This window comes from Rhinatrema bivittatum, chromosome 1 (assembly GCF_901001135.1).
Source record: "Rhinatrema bivittatum chromosome 1, aRhiBiv1.1, whole genome shotgun sequence".
Classification (NCBI taxonomy): Eukaryota; Metazoa; Chordata; class Amphibia; order Gymnophiona; family Rhinatrematidae; genus Rhinatrema; species Rhinatrema bivittatum.
The window spans coordinates 649,066,186-649,085,729 of record NC_042615.1 but is presented as its reverse complement, the minus strand read 5'-3'; the positions used below and the strand labels follow the sequence as shown (position 1 = coordinate 649,085,729).

Sequence of the window (19,544 nt, the reverse complement as noted above, 5' to 3'; positions counted from 1 at the left end):
TCAATGGACAATAAGAGAAGGAATATGTTCCTGATCAACCCACCACATGAGATCTATAATTTTACGAACATTATCTGCTGCCACTGTGGTATAAAGCTCATTTGATCAGCGTGAACAAGGGCGAGCAAAAAATTGTTCAACCGGAGAGCTAACAGTCTTGCTAGAATTTTCAAATCTACGTTGATCAAGGATATAGGTCTGTAAGACCCACAGAAGGATGGATCCCTGCCCAGTTTGGCTATCACAGATATCCCTGCTACATTGGAATGTGTTGATAATGAATCACCCTCCCGTATAGAATTAAACATGGCTGTTAGGGGAGCCACTAGTATATGAGAGAGGCGACGATAATATCCACTGGAGAAACCATCTAGTCTGGGGGATTTACCAGGCTTAAGCTGTTTTATAACCTGAAGAACTTCCTCTGTAAGGATAGGTCTATCTATGTATTGCTGCTGCTTTTGGGAGAGAGAAGGCAAAGAAATGGTCTGGAGATTTGATCAATGTCCAAATCACTAATGGCTGCATTCCTACTATAAAGGGAGAAGTATAACTCTGTAAAACACTCCTGTATCTCAGCCCCTAAGCAACTTTAATTTTAGTAATAGACTTCTGAGCTAACTGTGCTTTTATCTTGCGAGCAAAGAGCCTGCCAGCTTTATTACCTCCTTCATAATATGCCTGCTTGGCCATATCTAAGTGGTAGGCTATCTGAGCATCATCAAGCCACTACAGTTCAGATTTAGCCCCCAATAGGCGATGATAAACAGCCTTAGACTGCTTTTGCATATGTTGATGTGTAAGGTACTCTATTATAGTTAATAATAATCTCTTCCTTTCCTTTGCTCTCTTGCAAGAGACCACCTTAGAGATAAGATAGCCTCTCGCCATAGTCTTAGGGGTAGATTTTAAAAGGGTTACGTGCATATGTTATGCGTGTAACTGTTTCAAAACCCCCCTGCGCACACCGAGCCTATTTTGCATAGGCTCGGCGGCGCAAGCAAGCCCCGGGACGCACGTAAGTCCCGGGGATTCCCTGGGGGGCGTGTCGGGGGGCGTGGCGCGTCATTCGGGGGTCTGGTTCCGGCCCGGGGGCATTTCGGGGGGTATGTCGAGGCCTCCGAAATCACTCCCGGGCCGGGGAATTGCGTGGTGGCGGCTGGGGCAGGCGTAACTTTCGCGATAAAGGTAGGGGGGGGGTGTAGATAGGGCTGGGTTAGGTAGGGGGTCACTAACGGGGTACCCGCTCCTCGGGGACATCTCTGCTTCTTTCAGGTGTATCAGGAAACCGGTACTCGCTCCTCAAGGGCCCATGTTCCCTGTGTCGCTGCCTGCAACTTCTACCTTCTACTTGGAAGAACTAACTACAGTCATCATCTGTGAGTACAAGAAACACCTCTCTCTACAGTACCGCTTCGCTGGAATCAGGTACTCGCTCCTCGAGGGCCTGCCCTCTGCTCCGGTGCCAGACCTCTCGTCTAGTGGGATCTTGGCTACTGCTAGTGAGTACAACGCTACCGAGTCTCTCTGCTCTAAGTGATCAGGTACTCGCTCCTCGAGGGCCTGCTCTCCCTGTCTTGGAGCTCTCCTATTCTACTTGGGACTCTGAATGCTAATTCTATTGTGTGCTCATAACTCTCAGTCTCTTTCCCAGTGGCGTAGCCAGAATTGATTTTTTGGGTGGGCACGAGGTTAACATGGGTGGGCTGTAGGCATGCAGGTCTACTAGTTGTTTTTTTACTGATAAATAATGCCAAATTATGCAGCATAGCATTCACATCTACGCCTAAGTATGAGGTTTACTTAATGATACAAACATAATTCACGGTGATTTGTGGTACTTTAGCCTTCTTATTATTACGATTTTATACACGGCTCCTACCTGTCCATAAATTTTGAGAGAGCGGTTGTGTTGCTTATATTTAAATTGCTAACATCTCAAAATATAGATATATATTTTTACCTTTGTTGTCTGATCTTTGTATTTTTCTAATCAGTTGGTCCTGGTCTCTTTTTCCCATTTTTTCCCTTATAGCTCATTTCCTAATTCCTTTTCAGTGTCTTTCTTCTATTACTGTCTTCTTCCCTTCCACACACACACACACACACACACACACTTTCTCTCACAGACTCCCTCTCACACACTCAAGCTCTCACTCTCATATGCTCTGCCCCCCCCCAAGCTCACATTCTCTGCAGACACACATACAAGTTCTCACTTTCTCACCCCTCCCCAGGCTTATATTCTTATGCACACACAGACGCACATCCAGGCACCCATTCTCACCCACACACATAAACCCAGACTCCCATTCTCATCCATACATATACACATTTAAGGTCCTATTCTCACCCACACATACACACATTCAAGCACCCATTCTTATCCACATATTCAAGCTTCCATTCTCACCCACCCACACAAACCCAGGCTCTCATTCTCACCCATATATACACACATTCAAGCTCCCATTCTCACCCACCCACAAACCCAGGCTCCCATTCTCACCCACACATACACACATTCAAGCTCCCATTCACCCACATATTCAAGCTTCCATTCTCACCCACACATACACACATTCAAGCTCCCATTCTCACCCACACACAAACCCAGGCTCCCATTCTCAACCACACATACACACATTCGAGCTCCCATTCACCCACATATTCAAGCTTCCATTCTCACCCACATACACACCCAGGCTCCAGTTTTCACCCACACATACACATTCAAGCACGTGCACAGCTTCCGCTTCCTCCCCCCAAAGCAGGAAGATCAGCTGCCTCTCCTGCTGCCACCGGACTCCTGCTATCTTCGGGCGTCGGGCGGTATGGCCCGCCGAACTTCCTGTCGGGGGGGGGGAGCGGAAACGCAGCGCACAACGTCCGCTTCCTGCCTCCCCCCCCCAAGCAGGAAGATCGGCGGGTCATACGGCCTGACGCCCGAAGATAGCAGGAGGCCGGTGGCAGCAGGAGAGGCCAGCTGATCTTCCTGTTTTGGGGGAGAAAGCGGAAGCTGTGCGTGGCGCTTCCGCTCCCCCCCCCCCCCCTCAACAGGAAGACCGGTTGGCCATACGGCCGCAGCAGCGCTTCCCCATGTGTGCCGTGATGGCGCGCGAGGGGTGGGTTCTCTTGTTCGCTGTCGCGGGGATGGGATCCCGCGACAGCCTTGCAGTTCCGGTGCCAGTTGGGTGGGCCTGGGTCTAAGTTGGGTGGGCACCTGCCCACCCAGGCCCACCCGTGGCTACGCCACTGCTCTTTCCACTACAGCACTGCTTACAGAGGAACCGTTTCCAGCGTCCTATGAGAGACGTGCCCAGCCGGGCTCTACAACCACTACTCACTACTGCCACCTCTGGTGGTTCCATATACTGTTTAATAAAAGATTCAAATCTGTGTTTGTCTGTACGGAGTTTAGCTTGGCACTGTGGTCCCTCATGGGACTTCCCCCCATGGGTATGGTCAGCTGCCACAGTGTCCAAGGATCCACCCAAACACCAATAACCATAAAAAGGTTAAGCCGCATTGAATAGTCCTGAGACTGTAGACTCAAATGAATCAGTAGTGTGTGCTGAAGAGGGTGCATATATGCCTTTGTACACAGAACCACCTCTAGGGTGGTTGCCATCAACCTGCGCACCTGAAAATAAGATCATACCGTCAAGCATATTGTTTCTGTCAATAGTCACACCTGCACCATTAACTTCTGAATGCTGACCTTCAGCAAGAACACCCTGCTTTGCTTCATGTCAAACCGAACACCGAGATATTCCGGTGTCTGGGATGGCTGTAGGTTGCTCTTGGCCAAGTTCACTACCCAACCTAGTTCCTATAGAAAGGAGATCACTTTGTGTGAGACCCGAAGGCTCTCTTCCAAACCCTTGGCCTGAATCAGCCGACCGTCTAAGTACAGGTGGACCAGAATGCGTGGTGGCCAACCCAAAAGGCAGCACTTGAAACTGAAGATGTCACCCAAAACAGCAAAATGCAGAAACTGTTGATGTCCAGATGGATGGGAATATGAAGGTATGCCTCTGACAAATCCAGAGACATCAGAAAATCCCCCAACTATACTGCCATTATCACTGAGCATAAGGTTTTCATGTGGAAATGAGTGATCCGCAAATGACGGTTGACTCCCTTAAGATCTAGGATGTGGCAAAAGGAACCCTTCTTCTTAGGCACAACAAAATAAATGGAATATTGGCCTGTATTTTCTTGTGACATGGGCTGAGGAGTCTTAACAACGTACACTTCACTGCCTGCCTCTTCTGCGGAGAGTTGCAGGGAGACCCCACGAAAATGTGCCTAGGAACACTGAGAAACTCCAGAACATAGCCATCTCATATCACATCCAGAACGTGATCTCGACCCACTTCTGATAAAAAAAAAAAAAAAAAAAAAGAGGTAAGCGACCCCGAATCTCCTGTTCCCAGGGGTAGGTCAGTACACCTTCATTGGGAGGCTCGAGGGGCACTGCTACCCGAGCCTGTGCCCCATTTGGGCTGCCTGAGATGAAAGAACTGAGACATAGCCCAAAGGCTGATTCCTCTGAGAAGCCGCTCCTCTGCAGGGTCAAAAGTTTTGAAACCTAGCATGACTCCTCAAGCTGAAGGAGCACGGCATCTGCTTCTTATCACCTGGTAACCAAGGAACCTGGGATTCACCCCACTTATTGGTCATCTTTTCCAGCTCACTCCCAAACAAGAGTGATCCTTTAAAGGACAATTTTGTAAGACCGGATTTCGAAATTATACTGGCCAACCAATTCCTAAGCCATAGCTGATGTCTGGCCACTATTATTGAAGCCACCCCTCTGGCTGAAGTGTGGACCAGATTGTAGCCTGCATCTGTCAAAAAGACGACTGTCGGTTCCATCACTGCCCTGGAATTCACACCAGATTCATCGACTTCCTTAGAGAGAAGTAAACAAGAGCGAGCCACCAGGGAGCAACAAGAAGCTATCTGTAAATTCACTGCCATCGCCTCAAAGGCCTGCTTAAGGATAGCCTCAATTCTCCTATCTTGCACATCCTTCAATGCTGCTCCCCCTTCTACAAGGATAGTCATCCACTTGGTGATGGCACACACAAGCATAACCACTTTCGGAAAGCGCAATTGCTCTCTTGCAGCTTGATCCAGAGGGTCCAGCCCTTCTAAGGCTCATCCCACTTTAAAATTAGCTTAAGGTCAATCAATTCTTGAATAGCCTCCACAATAGGAAAGAAACATGAGGCTTTATGTTTAGAAATTAAAATGGGATCTTTCTTTAGCTCAGACATGGAATCAGTCCCTGGTTCCTTCACCATCTTCAATGTCTGGGAAATCAAAGCCGGTAACTCATCCCTATGAAAGAAACACAACATAATTTTATACGGTTCCAATCCCAGAGGGATTTCTCCATCCGCTAGGGAGAAAGGATCTACTTCATCATCCATGGCATCCGGGTCCCTATTAGCATGACTCGCAGCAGGTCTAGACGTACTATGACACTTACCTGCAGCACCAGGCGTGTGGGAATCTGCAGCCTACAATCCTGAACTGTTAAGATTGGCTAGGGCCACAGTCCTTGAAAAAAATTCCCCTCAAGAAAAGGTAAAGGGATCCATGCCAAAACCAGGGGGCGTCAGTCCTGTGCCCACTGAACTACCTTCCCCACTGACAAACCAGTTAGGGGAGCCCCAAATTCAGGCAAAACCTCTGGCAGCTCTTTTTCTATTCCTGCATCATGCTGGGAAGGACTGGGCTTAGCAAAATCAGACGAAGACAAGTCTCCCTGAGCCTCCAAAGAGTGTTGACACAAGTTAGAGAGGATTCCCGAATATGGCTAGCAGTGCAAAGAGTAAGACACTTAAGCTTCTTTGCTATAGGCGCCATGGATAAACACCAGTTGTCAGTATGCTCCACCAGGCGTCTGATAATCGTGCGCCCAGCTGTGCTTGCAATAGGCTTTTAAAAAATAGGTGCCCAATGTATTGTTCAAGTGCACAACTGAACACCCATCTGAATGCTCACTCGAGTGCCTGAAAACGCACAATGGAGCGCCCAGCTGAGCGCCTGCATAGGCGCCCTTAAGCGCACAACTGTGCATCCAGCTAGGTACCCATATGTGCACAACTGAGCGACCAGCTAGGCGCACACCGGGGCACGCAAGTATGAACTGACATCAGTGAAGTGGGGCAGCCTTATGTACAGAGAAAAAATGTGCGTGAACGCTGCTGCGGCCTACCACACAGAAAACAAGCAAAGCCTGAGAAGGGGGCCTAGCTCAAAAGGCTAATCAACCCGCCAAACTGCCCAACTCCCCAAGATCCCCCAGAAGTGGGAACAGACATCAGATCAGTGCGCCAAGCTCGGAGACCAGCAGGGGGATGGAATCCCTAAAATTAACTCTCCCTTTACTCTTTTTTTTTCTTTTCTAACTCTTTATCTGAACTAAGCCCATCCTGGCCATGTACAGAGTCAGTCTCTGGCTGCGGGGGGAAGAGGGCATAGACCTTCACTGCTGTGCTCGGCTTCCTGCACCTGCTAGCCTTGCTAAGTCCTCACCGTTAAAAAACAGCTACTGGGCCAAGGCACCCCCATCTGAGGGAGGGATCCGCAGATATTACCTCTGTAAAACTCGAATGAGGGAGGGACCATAAGGTATCACCACAGGAAAGCGGGGCAATAAACTTCCTTCTTCTTTTCTCCTTCTACAAAATTTTTTAAACCAATCCCAAGTAGGGAGATGCACGTCTACCATCTGCTAGAGACAGAGAACACTGGCAGGCTGATGTCAGTGCAGGGGTATAAATACCATGACATCAGCTTTGCTCTGTCTCCATCTGCTGGTAGAGGTGCATAACACATTGGTGTGGATTAATCTGTCTAAATGCTAAGAAACAACAAATTATAATTCTAACATCATCACAACAGTGTCCTGTTGCACTTGAAGCTTGCCCTGTTCGCTGCTCTCCCCCAAGTGCCACTTAACAGCTATACCAGCCAAAGGAACAGAGGCCATGTCAGTACTCAAACCTATTTCCTACTTTTCAATATCCAGTACTAACCACTGGATCACCAGACTGCCTCCTATGAATCACAGTTGGAGAGAGAAAATGTTCTGTAATTTTCCTCCTGGTGAGGATGTTGAATAAAATCAAATGCATCAAGCCTATATTTTACTTCATATTTAAATCCAGAAGACAAAGTAAAATGTAAAATACACACACACACACATATATATATAAATATATACATATCATACTATTGGCATGTTAGATAGGGCTAGGTGTCTTGGTTCCCTTCTAATCTTAATAGAGAAGCTGGCTTTGAAGGCTGGTTCATCAAAACATGGGAAGGCCAAACGTGCAGCTGTCGGCTCAAACTGGGTAGATGCAAGCATTCTATAATTGGAAAGAAAACATAATGCATAAGCCTATCACTCATAAAACCCATCCCCAACCTCCCCCCCCCCAAAAAAAAATAAAAGTTTTCATCTCTCATATACTAAATAATAAGGATTATTGGCAGTTTGCCTATAAAGATTAAAACTGGCAATGTATTAGTAGCAGTAATCAAGCAAGGGAAAAACAATAAAATAAATTTTTACTCAGCTCATTTAGAGGAGTCAAAATAAATTACAATTAAAGATTTGACATCTATCCACACATCAGTGGATGAAATATAATAACAAATGACAAATCAATGCTTTTTTTGTATTTTAATAGTTTACTGCAAATCTAAAGAAAACTGGAAACTATTGTACCCAAAAAAGAAATGCTTTTATGCATCTAAAAGACATAGTACAAGACATATGAAAAGTATATCCAGTTCATTATGTAGAGAAACTTGACACTATAGTAGCTGAAACAATTCCCCACATTAATCTGGAAGGATTGTATTAAATTAGGCTTTTATGCCTTTGTAAATAGTTTATTAAGAGTGTTCACAGGTTGGCCCCCTAAAGATTGAGTGCCGTGCATTGCAGCATAGCAAGTTTGTGGTCCAGAAGGGCCTACAGAGCTCAGGCACACTGTAGAGCTGGCATGCTTGATCTTAGGGAGGAACGAAAGATGGTTGCAATTCTGTGGTAGTCCCTATCACCCACAGAGCAGTGCTGATGGATAGTCCAGATAAGCATTAAATGAAAGAAAAACATTTTTAAAAGAACTTATGGATATTTTTTCTGAAATTACCATGGTTTGTAATTTCTATTTCTGAAGCAAAATCATGATGCAATATGATATTGTATCATTATGATTTGCTGTAGGAAAAATTATCAGCATGTTGATCCAGAGGTAGTTAAGTACAAACTGGAATGGTGATTGTCTCCAAGTTACCAGAATATTTTTACAATTTTGATAGAACTGACGTACCAGTACCCCAGACACACATACTGCATGCACTTCAAACTGGTCTAGATTTACAATCCAATCCAGCAAAAATGGGCCTCAAAGGCAAGTAATTGTTTTTCATTGAACACTTCAAAAGCAAATGGATGTAAGTATTCTAATTACAAAGATAACCAGGTCATTTCTATGCTCACAAACATTCTTGGAGAAAACTCTTTTAAGATGTGTTTGTGGCTATTAAAACCTGGATTTTCCTTCTTTTTCTGGGGGGGGGGGGGGGGGGAAGGGGGCAGGAGGCAGATAAATTAAATAATGATGTAAGTTGCTTCCATGTGTTTGCCACCATATTCTTCTGTGGTTTCTAGGTTTACACTTAACTCACCTGCAATTCAGCATCAAGCATTACATGATATAAAATGATTTACCTTACTTCTCCTTCCTGCGTTCTGTAGCTGCTTTTATAAAAGCCATGCAGGCTCTGAGAGAGATTGGCAGAGTACTGAATAATGACAGTGTAGTTCTGTCCAGCAAGAAGTGGTTCAGAAGAGAGCAGCGCAATCTGTTCATGAGCAGGATGCTCCAATAGTACTAACTCTCTTTCTCGCAGACTATTCCCCTTTGCCCTTCGAATGCTAGCCTGCATGATTTCCAGATGTTTGCTATGGAGAATGATAGAGCTGGTTTGCTGTTTTATTGTAATGTCCAATTTAGTAGATCCAGTGAAAGTGAGTGTGGTTAGATTTGGATGAATGAGAAGGTCATAATGCACTGGGATAACATCATCAGGAAGCCTCATTTCACTCCAAGGAAAAGGTTCACCATTACCATCAACAGGATAAACTGTTTCACTGCCCTGATGCTCTTGTTCATTGTTTACCAAAGCGGTAGCAATGAAGATACAGAATACTATCTGAAAACATGAATACACTAGTAAACTAAATGGGATCGTGAAGGACGCCATTCTTCATTTACTGTGGTAATGTTTTCAATCTAAAAAAAAAGAACAAAAAACAAGAAAACACATTAACATAGAGCAATGCATTTCATTTAAATATCATATGTCCTTAGCAAAAAAAATAGTATTAATTCAGACAATTGAAACAAGAATACTAATATTACTTTAAGGCAGATTTATAATCAAAATAAAATGTTCAAGTATGTTAGTCATACATCTAACCTATATGGTTAACTTATCCCGTATATTCAGTGGCACAATTGCATCGTTGAATATGCCCGGCTATCCTAAAGTTAGCTGGATAATTCTATCCAGCTAACTTTAGGACAAGTCTATGGGATGACCAGACAAACAGATAAGTTATCCAGCTAATTCTGAATAGCTAAGGGCCTGATTCATCAAGGCATTTTCCCATAGACACAGAATGGGAGAAATGCATTAGTGAATCAGACCCTAAGTTAGCCAGATAATTTATCTTACTAACTCAGCTCCTCCCAATTACACCCTCGCCCCATCCTCCACTGAGCCAGCTAACTAGTTAGCCGGATAAGTAGTTATCTGGCTAAGTGGCAGCCACTAATCCCAGGCACATATTCAGCCACTGCTACTTAGCCAGATAAATCAAAACTTATACCATCTATGTGGCGCTGAATATGTGGTATTAGGGTAAGCCCGTATCCACCAGTTTCTCAGACTCACATAATCATTAGTTCTCAAGATAGAGATTAACCAGTGACATCTGACAGAATAAAATGATGATTACGTACTTGAGGTGAAAGAAAGTCAAGACAACGGAGGTGAACAGCACATTCAAGCAGTTCAGTTGTAAAAGGGAGGAGGAATATGGGATGATAGATGGCCGGGCAAAAAGGGTTCAATGAAGATTTTTTAAAGAGCAGCATGATCACAGTATGTCTGAAGGAAGATGGGACAGTTGCAGGTTCAAGTGATAGATTGAAGATGTGCCAGATGGAAGGGACAATCGCAGGAGAGATAGATCTGAAGAGCTGGGTGGGAATGTGGTCAGAGGAACAAGTAATGAGTACTAAAGGGAAAAGATGGGTCGTTTCCTCCTCTGAGATTTCAGAAAAAGCGTGGCAGGGCTCAAAGTAAGGGAAGGTGAATGAAATAGGGGTGGAGGAGGTGATCTGGTACAGAAAATGTCAGCCACAGTCTAGACAGACAGCGAAGTGGAGATAGGAGACAGAGGTAGTTTGATGTGGAAGGTAAGTGTGGCAAAGAAATGGCAGGGATTAGAAGCAAAGGTGTTTGTCAGATGGACATAAGTTTGCTTGGCAAGCATGGTAGCAGTTCGGACGGAGGTGAACATGAATTTAAAATTAATGAAGACAGCATGGGAATAGGATTTCATCTGGAGCCATTCTGTGGAGCAGGCACATGAACTTAGGAGGTGAGCCAAAGTTGGAGTTTAGCTTGCCTTTATAAAAGGCCACCATTCCGTTTCCAAAAATAGACCACTTTGCGTCTACTCCTTTCTCCTCACATTGAGGAACCATATTTTGTTATCCTCACTATTCTCACATTGAGGAACCATGTTATTGTTATCATTTCTATTCTGTTCTACTTCTTGTTATCCCCCTCCCAGTTTTGATTTCCCTGTTAAAATGTAATTTCCAAGCTTAACCCGTTTGCTGTAAACCGGCATGATGTCCACAACTAATGCCGGTATATAAAAATGTTTAAATAAATAAAATAAATAAATAGGATGGGAGAGGGGTGGCACAATATTATCTAAAGCAAAGGAGAGTGGTTTTATAAGATGAAACTATCTCCTCAACCAAATCTGACAAGGCTGGAAAGGAACGGAGAGGAGAGTACTGGAAAGGACAACGGGATCAATAGTCTGGATATTCCTAAAGGTATTTGTAGTGATTGGATGAGAAAGCATGGGAGGGCGGTTAAGTGTGAAAGTGATCAAATTATGGCCAGAGAAGAGGTGGAGAAGCCTGAGAGTGTGCAGCTGGAAGAAAGGACTAGGTCAAAGTAAAAAACTAAGCTATGGAACGTGTTGCCAAAACATGTGGTTAAGGCTAATAAGAACATAAGAACCTGCCATGCTGGGTCAGACCAAGGGTCCATCAAGCCCAGCATCCTGTTTCCAACAGTGGCCAATCCAGGCCACAAGAACCTGGCAAGTATAACTGATTTGGAGGACAGGTACATTTGTAACAGGCAGATAGACTCTTGTTTCTCCACTTCTTCATTCTTCTGGAGAGCAATATGAAATAGACTTTTATACTGGGACTTGCTTGGTGCTTCCTGGCAACCTGGACTGGACACTGTTGGAGACAGGATGTTGGATTAGATGGGCTACTGGTCTGACCCAGAATGGCTTCATATTATGTTCTTAAAATAAAGACTTGGGGGAATCTCTTAAGACAGCTGGTGGGAACATCGTGTACTGAAATGGGCCCCAAGTTCTCATACCAAGCTTGTGGACCCACAACTAAATAGTAAAATGCAGACAATCTTGTGTACATTAATGTCAACTGGCTTCTGATTCTGTCCCATATTCATCCACTAAACATTTTGGGAGGCTTGCAAACCTTCACTCTCTTCTCCAAAGTTAATCAGAAGCATTGGAATTACCATGCATGCTGATTTGAAGAATCCTCCTAGAACAAGACTAAAATCTTGGAAGCCCCTTTGAACGTGCCCTAATATTTTGGAGGATTTTAATGGTGATAATCAATGGCACACAATCTGAAACAATTCAATGGTTCCAAAAAACACAACTCATTACTGACTCTACTAAAGAACTGTCAGGCCTTGACTTGCAAAGGAAAGGGTGGTGCACACATTCATAGAACAACATTGCATGGACTGCTGAAAAAGAGGTTGATCATGTTCCAGATTGGTTAAGCCTAGAAAAAGAAATTATTATTCCCAGGGACTGATTTTGTCCACTGCCGCTCCTTGGCTCTAATTCAATGCTCTTGCATGTCATCTCATGTAAATCTCCAATCTGCAACAGTGCCCTCTAACTTCCACTGGACCTGGGCTGCAATGGCAATCCTTACTGGTCAGTGAGCACAAGGACTAAGCCTACAGTCACAGGCCCCACCTCCCACACAGAAGCCCAGAGGGGGTGAGACCTGTAAGCACAGGTTTATTCACTGCGCACACTGACCAATGAGGCTCACTGCTGGAGCTGAGGTTTGGGGGGTTGGGACACCGTTGGATGCCTAGAGCAGGAGTGTGGGGTTGGCTACTGGCTGGGGAGGACAGGAAATGTGCAGCACACCCAGAAAAAAAAATTGACTCCCTAGTAGGCCTGTGAGTAAATCCAGGCCTCTTTACATCTGCTGATACACAGTTCTTTTCAGTGATGAACTGCTCAGATCAACTGGCCCAATGGTCCATATTTCAGGCTACTTATTCATCTTTTCTGGTTCTTCAAAAACAAGCTAAGGTAAAAAGTAAGCATCCTCTCGGGTCCCCTAGAACACCAAGAACACGGGGACATTCATCAGCAGGTATAAGTTTGCCTGGTTGTGGTCTATACTGAGGCAACAACAGCACAGCTTATGCCTGTCTATGAGGGACATTACCTTGCCACAAACAGTTTTTGAATCCACTCACGGTAGGTTTCTTTTTGCTGGACATGTTGAGGAAGCAACGTTTCCTGTTTGTTTTTCTTTTTCTTTATATGACTGAAAAGTGCTGTTGTGGGTGTTGCAGAGGCAACTAAAAAGGTTAAAACTTTAAACATCTCAGAGTAAGAGTGTGGAGAAAAGAGGTCTAAGTTAAGCAAAAAGGCAGAGCCATCTTGACTTCTAATAGCAGAGCCTAACTACACACAGGTTTCCCGTCCCCACCCAGTCTTGCACCTGCTGTGGGGATGGAGCAGTGTTGCTTTGAGTAGGCTATTTCAAGCCCAGTTGGGCTACTTTTTTTCCCCATTGTATGGGGAAAACTTTCTGTGTTCAGGCTGGGCTAGTTTTGGGCTACATCCTCAGCTATGCAATGTGTACTGGCATCTTCTCCTGCCAACACCAATTTTTTTTTTTTTTTTTTTGCTGTAGGAAGCTGAGAAGCCAATAAGAGGCAGCAGAAGCAACAGAGCCAAAGCAGATGTGCTCTCTGCAGGATGCAGGAGGTGTGTGCAGGAGGGGGAGCTGTTTTACCCACTTCAGCTGTCATTGCTCTGCTTTCTTTCTGGAGCTCCTGCAAGCACCCCCGACCCCACAACTTGCTGAAGCTACTGCCATTGCATTTGCTCCTCCCATCTGCCTTAAACCTGACAGATACTCATAGCTGCAGGAGGCAAGACCAGAAAAAGACTTTTTTTTCTCTGGTCAAGCCTGAGGATTACCCTGCTGGGGGAGCAGGGAGAAAGACAAAATAGCATTGTGGAACTTAAGGGGGAATAAAGAAGGGGTAGGGAACAAAGAGGGATGGGAAGGAGAGGGGGGACCTTGCAAAGCAGAGAAAGACAGAGGATTGGGTGAGGGCTACTGATACTAGGTAGAATGAGCAGGAGAGGAAGAATGGAGAAAGGGGGCAGAGGGGATTGTGGTGGGGTCAAGAGGGGAAGAGAGGATGGAAGGAACAGGAAGAAAAAGTGTGGGGACGCGGCATGAGTGGCGAGGTGGTAGGTGGCAGAGATAGGAAGAGTATTGAGTGAGAGGCAGAGAGAGAGGATGGGGGCAGGAGGGAAAGAAAAGTGTGGAAAGAGGTGCTTTCCTTGTCAAATCCTGGGAGGGGTCACATTGCTTTATTTACTGGATAAATGCTCAGGGGAGAATGCATTGCTTTATTTTCCTGCTCAAATGCTCTGAATGTATTAGTTTGTTTTCCTGGTCAAATGGTGGGAGTGGGATATTATCTGCATTATTATGTGCAAATCTCCCCCCTCATCACTAGGAATGCCTTTGCTTTCTGTGAGTACATTTATACCCACAGAAGACATGCATGTAATTACCTGCATATTGGAAATAAGCATATAATTTTCTTCAAAAACTATGTACAAACATTAGGTGTTAATATGTATGGATAGTTTTGGTAGTATAACGTTCAAATGGAAAGCCCGTGTGTACTTTCCTTTAAACATTGATGTAGTTAGTCTCAGAGTAGCTGCCCTTTAAATTTATTTGGGCTGTTAAAAATACAAAAAATTCTCATTAGGATAATTTTGTAATTATATGGTTCAAAGCAGTGTTATGTAACCAAGGGCTTATTTTGATATGTTGCCATACTATAAATATGCCACAGGTTTGTCATTTTTAATATAAATGAAATACAATAGTTATTGAAAATACAATCTATAAGCCTTTATTTGTTTTTCTTAAGATTGGTTTACTTTTGAGCCTGGGATTCTGTTTTCCCTGGATTACTGTTGGGCTACAATCTGGCAGATCCAATACACAGATCGATCCAGTAAAGTGCGACCGCGTTTACCCCGCTCCTAACTCGTGTTCTACTCACTTTCCGGCTGCGTTAGCCCTTCCTGCAATACACTATCCCCTTTAACCTACTCCTACCGCGTCCTAAAATCCCCGGGCAACCACTTCCGCACGCGGCATGTATATTGCATGTAAACGATCGAATTAGCTATTCCCTACCATCCAGTAAGGTGCGCCCTATCGCTATTTTACCCTGCCGTTTTGCCGCGCGTTTAACCTGCTAACTTACCGCCTACCCTTACCCCTGCGTTAGAGGCAGGGGTAAGGGTAGGCGGCAAACTTTCCCCCAGCCCCCGCTCTCCTGCCCTGGCCGCGTCCATGGGTGCCGGTCTCCGGGGCAGCCCCAGTCCTCTCCCCTCCTCCCGAAGCAAAAAAAAAAAAGTAGCAAGAGAGCGAGGGGAGAGAGGACGGGCAATCCTACGCTCGGGATTGCCAGTCCCCCCTCCCCTCGCGAAGATGGACGCCTGCACGGGCAAAAGCGGCCCCTGAGCAGCTGGAGGCAGGAGAGGGGAGCCGCGGTAGTCCTTGCCGATGTCCGGAGAGGGGGCTGCAAAAAGTAAGTCACTTCGTCGCTTTACACTGCCAGTCCCCCCTCCCCTCCTCCCGGAGCAAGGCTGCTTTTCGCGCCCTGCTTCGGGAGGAGGGGAGGGGGGACTGGCAATCCCGAGCGTAGGATTGCCCGTCCTCTCTCCCCTCGCTCTTGCTACTTTTTTTTTTCGCTTTACACTGCCAGTCCCGTCTCCCCTCCTCCCGGAGCAAGGCTGCTTTCGCGCCTTGCTTCAGGAGGGGAGAGGGCTGACAATCACCCGCCCACCGGCACCCGCCTCGATGACAGCATGCCCGCCCGCCGGCTCCCGCCTTGATGACAGCCCGCCGGATGAACGCGCACCCGCCGGCTCCCACCGCTGCCGCCTGGATAAACGCTCGCCCGCCGGCTCCCACCACCGCCGCCGCCTGGATAAACGCGCTCCCGCCGCGCCTGGATGAACGCGCGCCCACCTGCCAGGCGGCTCCAGCCTCGATGACAGCCCGCCGGCTACCGCCTCGATGAACACGCGCCCGCCGGCTCCCACCAGTAAGTTAACTTTTTTTACACTTTTGTTTTTTACACTTTTGTTTTAATTTTCGCCTGCGCCTTGCTTCGGGAGGGGGGGAACCATCCACTTCCTGGTACCTGTCATTTCAAATGTCAATTGAAATGACATTTGAAATGACAGGTACCAGCGCACCCAGGATACTGTATAGGCGATGTATTAAGCGCCTATACAGTAAAATGGGTTGCACGGGAATGGACTCTGACTCTCCCAGGTTAAAGCACCATTAAGCTTTAACCCGTACGCCCTATGGTATCACTTCATATTTATTTCCTGCCTTATCTTCTTTCCAGCTTGTTGCAAGCTTCCAAGTTCTCTTTCCTGTTGATTGTAACTTTGACTCATTCCTACCTACTGTTTATCTTTCGTTTACTTGAATAGTTACCCCAGTTTTATTCTTGTTAATTGTAAATCGATCCGATATGGTTATTTACTATGAAGGTCGGTATATAAAACTGTTAAATAAAATAAATAAAATAACGCTTCGCAGACGCAGCTTGCATTTGCAACCAATTTAAATAGAGTATAGAGCGGTATGCGAGCAGGACTGTGCGTGCGGGGAACGAGGGTGCGCCTGGCACTGCCGCACTCTTTCTAACGCGGCCTTGCTGTATCGACCTGACAGTGCGCTCAGCAGAATGCACTGTTAAACGTGTGGCTGGATGCCGATTTTGAATGCGCGTCCAACCCCTCGTGAAACCAATAGCACTCATTACATGAAAATGTATGTTGATGAGGCTATTAGCTATTCTCCCCAGATCCCAAAAAAAAAATCCGTGCACCGGACCAAACATTTAGAAAAGGGACAATCGTAAAATTGAGCGTCTGTTTCCTTAACCCTGGGCGCCGGCTGCCAAGGAGGCACTAGGAGCGCACATTTGTCCCTAGCGCCTCCTTGGCAGCGCGACCCCTCATTTAAATATTCTATCACTCACTCAGGAGAGGTGGCCGGACGTCTTTTAGGAAAGCGGGGGCTCAACAGTGAGTGCCCGTTTTCGGTGCGGCTTTATTGGATCGGCCTGAAAGTGTCTTAGATGGGGCTATAAACCCCGTTTAAAATCTGACACTAGGAGAAAGGGGGGCGGTGAACGCCCGGGTAGAAGAGGAAGCGGGAAGGCCTGACCAAGGCCGCCAACACCCCCCCCCCCCCCTTCGTCGATTGCACGCGGTGTGCGCTCGTTCTTTTGTCGCCGCCCTGTAACCGCATTTGTTTAATAATAATAATAAAAAAAAAAAGCGCAACCACCGAGGCGAGGTCCCGGCCTACCTGTTTGGGGAAAATATGCCGATCGGGAACCTCTCGCCACGAACGGGAGAAAGCGAAACTAAAAGCAAAAGTGGGACTCGGTGACAGAGGGCGGGCGGGCGTCACCCTCACCCAGAACGGGTACTTTCCAACAGAAACTCGGGATCCTCCTCATCCAAACCCGTTTACCGGCCGCCGGTAGAGCCCACTACTCGGCAAACACATCAAGCCGCCTAACCCCAGGCACAGCTGCAGAGCGCCGCTCCCCCTCCACGACACGCTCCGTGTCTACCAAGCACCTGTATCCACGTGGTCACCACAGAGGAAGCAGCGCACGCTACCCCTACTCCCCGCTATCTTTATTTTTTGGTTCCTCGGATATGGAAGGGGTTGCTATCAAATAAGCCCACAACGTTGCTATCGCGTCAAGACCCCACGATGTGACTGCGGTCAGCGTTGCCAGAAACTAGAACCCGTTTGTAGTCCGCATACAGACAAATACAAAGGTTGTTTTCAACAGCCTTATACGTTCCCGCTTTGTTTTACTTTTCGAAGTATTTCTCAGAGCTGGAAAGAAAATGTGTGAGACCTATTTGCCAGCAGGCAGGGTTGAGATAAGGTCCAATGAGATGCTTTACTTTCCTCTCACAACCTCTTTTTAGGGGCGGGTTTGTAATTGGAGACGCCTGATTGGCTGGAGGTGCTTTTAATCATGACGCTCACGTTCTACGTGGTGCTTTCAGGGCCGATGCAGTGATTAAAATGGGGGTGGAAAAATATTTAGAAGGTAGTGCATCGGCGAAAAGTTATTAGTTACCAGGGCACATTTTTTCTTGTTTTTTATTTGCTCTATTTCTCTTTTTTTTAATAATATGAATTATTTACTTTCTTTTTCTGTTTTTTTGGGGGTTTGTTTTGTCTCAAATGTTTTGGGTTTTTTTGCTAATCCCATCTTCTTTCTAGCATTTTCCCTACCTCTTCCAATTTCTTCTTTAACATTCCAGCTTCTAAACAATATTCCAACTCCAGTGCCAGATGAAAGATTTTGGTGTTTGTAGGCAGAGTGCTCCTTTGAAGATATGCTGGCACATGGCCCTAAAGCAAGTAGTTGCTTTTTGCCTACCTCTGAGTTTTCCAAGCACCCTCCTTTCAATCAAGGTAATCTTCACTCTCCCAGCTTCTTTCTCTTCCTCCAGGCATTCTCATACCAGCTCCTTTCATCCTCTATGCACTCCCTGGCCTAGCTCTGCTGATAGCAACAGTAGCCCTGTCTCTGCCTGGACCACCGGCGGTGATAATATCTGCATTGCAGCCTACGCCCTCAGCAGTGGCTCATGTTGATTTTTATGTACCTAGGCAACCCAATCCCTGGGATTTTTTCTGCCTTGATTATAATTTCCAGAAAGCATAGCTTAGCTTAAACCCAAAACATGACACTTGCCCCACAGCATTTTTTCATACAGAAAAAAAATATAGCTCATTTTGGGGTGAACAAGTCCAATCTGGCAACACTGAATGTAGATTCTTTAGAGGTTAAAAAAAACTGGCTGTGCACTTGGATTGACATGGATGTGTGTTTGCAGCTAATTTACAGAAAAAAAAGGTGTGTGGGGGGAGGGGGAATCCAGAGTAGCAGGGGGGGATATTTTGGGACATGAGTTTTTACAGATTGAAGACTGGCAAATATTTAGCAGATCGTAGAAAAAGGATCAAAGCTGGATTCCAGAAAATGTGGATGGAACAGGTCGAGTTTGGGCTCATTTGCCACTACAAAGTGATGAGGTCCTTTAGCTCACAGCTTTGAAAACATTGCAAGAGTAACCAAGCTCACAGGCTGATACAGTACAGTACGTGCCAGTGGAGCGCACTGTTAACCTGCATTTGGACGTGCGTTTTCGACACACTAGCATTACCCCTTATTCAGTAAGGGGTAATAGCGCGTCGAAAACACGCGTCCAACCCCCCGAGACTAATACACGTGTCCAACCCCCGGCAATATGCAAATGCATGTTAATGTCCCTATTAGTCATTCCCGCACGATACAGAAAGTAAAATGTGCAGCCAAGCCGCACATTTTACTTTCAGAAATTAGCGCCTACCCAAAGGTAGGTGCTAATTTCTGCTGGCACCGGGAAAGTGCACAGAAAAGCAGTAAAAACTGCTTTTCTGTGGCACCCTCCGACTTAATATTATGGCGATATTAAGTCGGAGGTCCCGAAAGTTAAAAAAAAGTTAAAAAAAAAAAATTAAATCGGCTTGCTGGTTGAAAACCGGACGCTCAATTTTGCCGGCATCTGGTTTCCGAACCCGTGGCTGTCAGTGGGCTCCAGAACCGACGCCGGCAAAATTGAGCGTCGGCTGTCAAACCCACTGACAGCCACCGCTCCTGTCCAAAAAGAGGAGCTAGGGACGCGCTAGTGTCCCTAGCGCCTCTTTTTACCGCCGGCCCTAATTTAAATATTTTAGTTTACTGAATCGCGCGCA

General features: G+C 46.0%; 1 protein-coding gene across 4 annotated transcripts in view; it reads right to left on the bottom strand.

Moving 5' to 3' along the window:
* ERAP1 (endoplasmic reticulum aminopeptidase 1) overlaps positions 1–18,321 on the bottom strand; it is a 135,298-nt gene extending 116,977 nt beyond the window's left edge. For 2 of the 4 annotated variants that reach the window (XR_003852155.1, XM_029572888.1), the window contains exons 1-3: positions 17,082–17,600; positions 8,765–9,329; positions 7,253–7,391 (exon numbers count right to left, since the gene is read on the bottom strand). Coding sequence is in view for 3 of the 4 variants with exons in the window: in XM_029572888.1 (XP_029428748.1) it covers positions 7,253–7,391; positions 8,765–9,300 (675 nt within the window). In the remaining variant the exon portion in view is untranslated. Of the gene's footprint in view, positions 1–7,252; positions 7,392–8,764; positions 9,330–12,866; positions 12,888–17,081; positions 17,601–18,183 lie in introns of those variants that run through there. The other 2 variants (XM_029572898.1, XM_029572907.1) reach the window with 2 other exon arrangements.
* Positions 18,322–19,544: the final 1,223 nt, after the last annotated feature.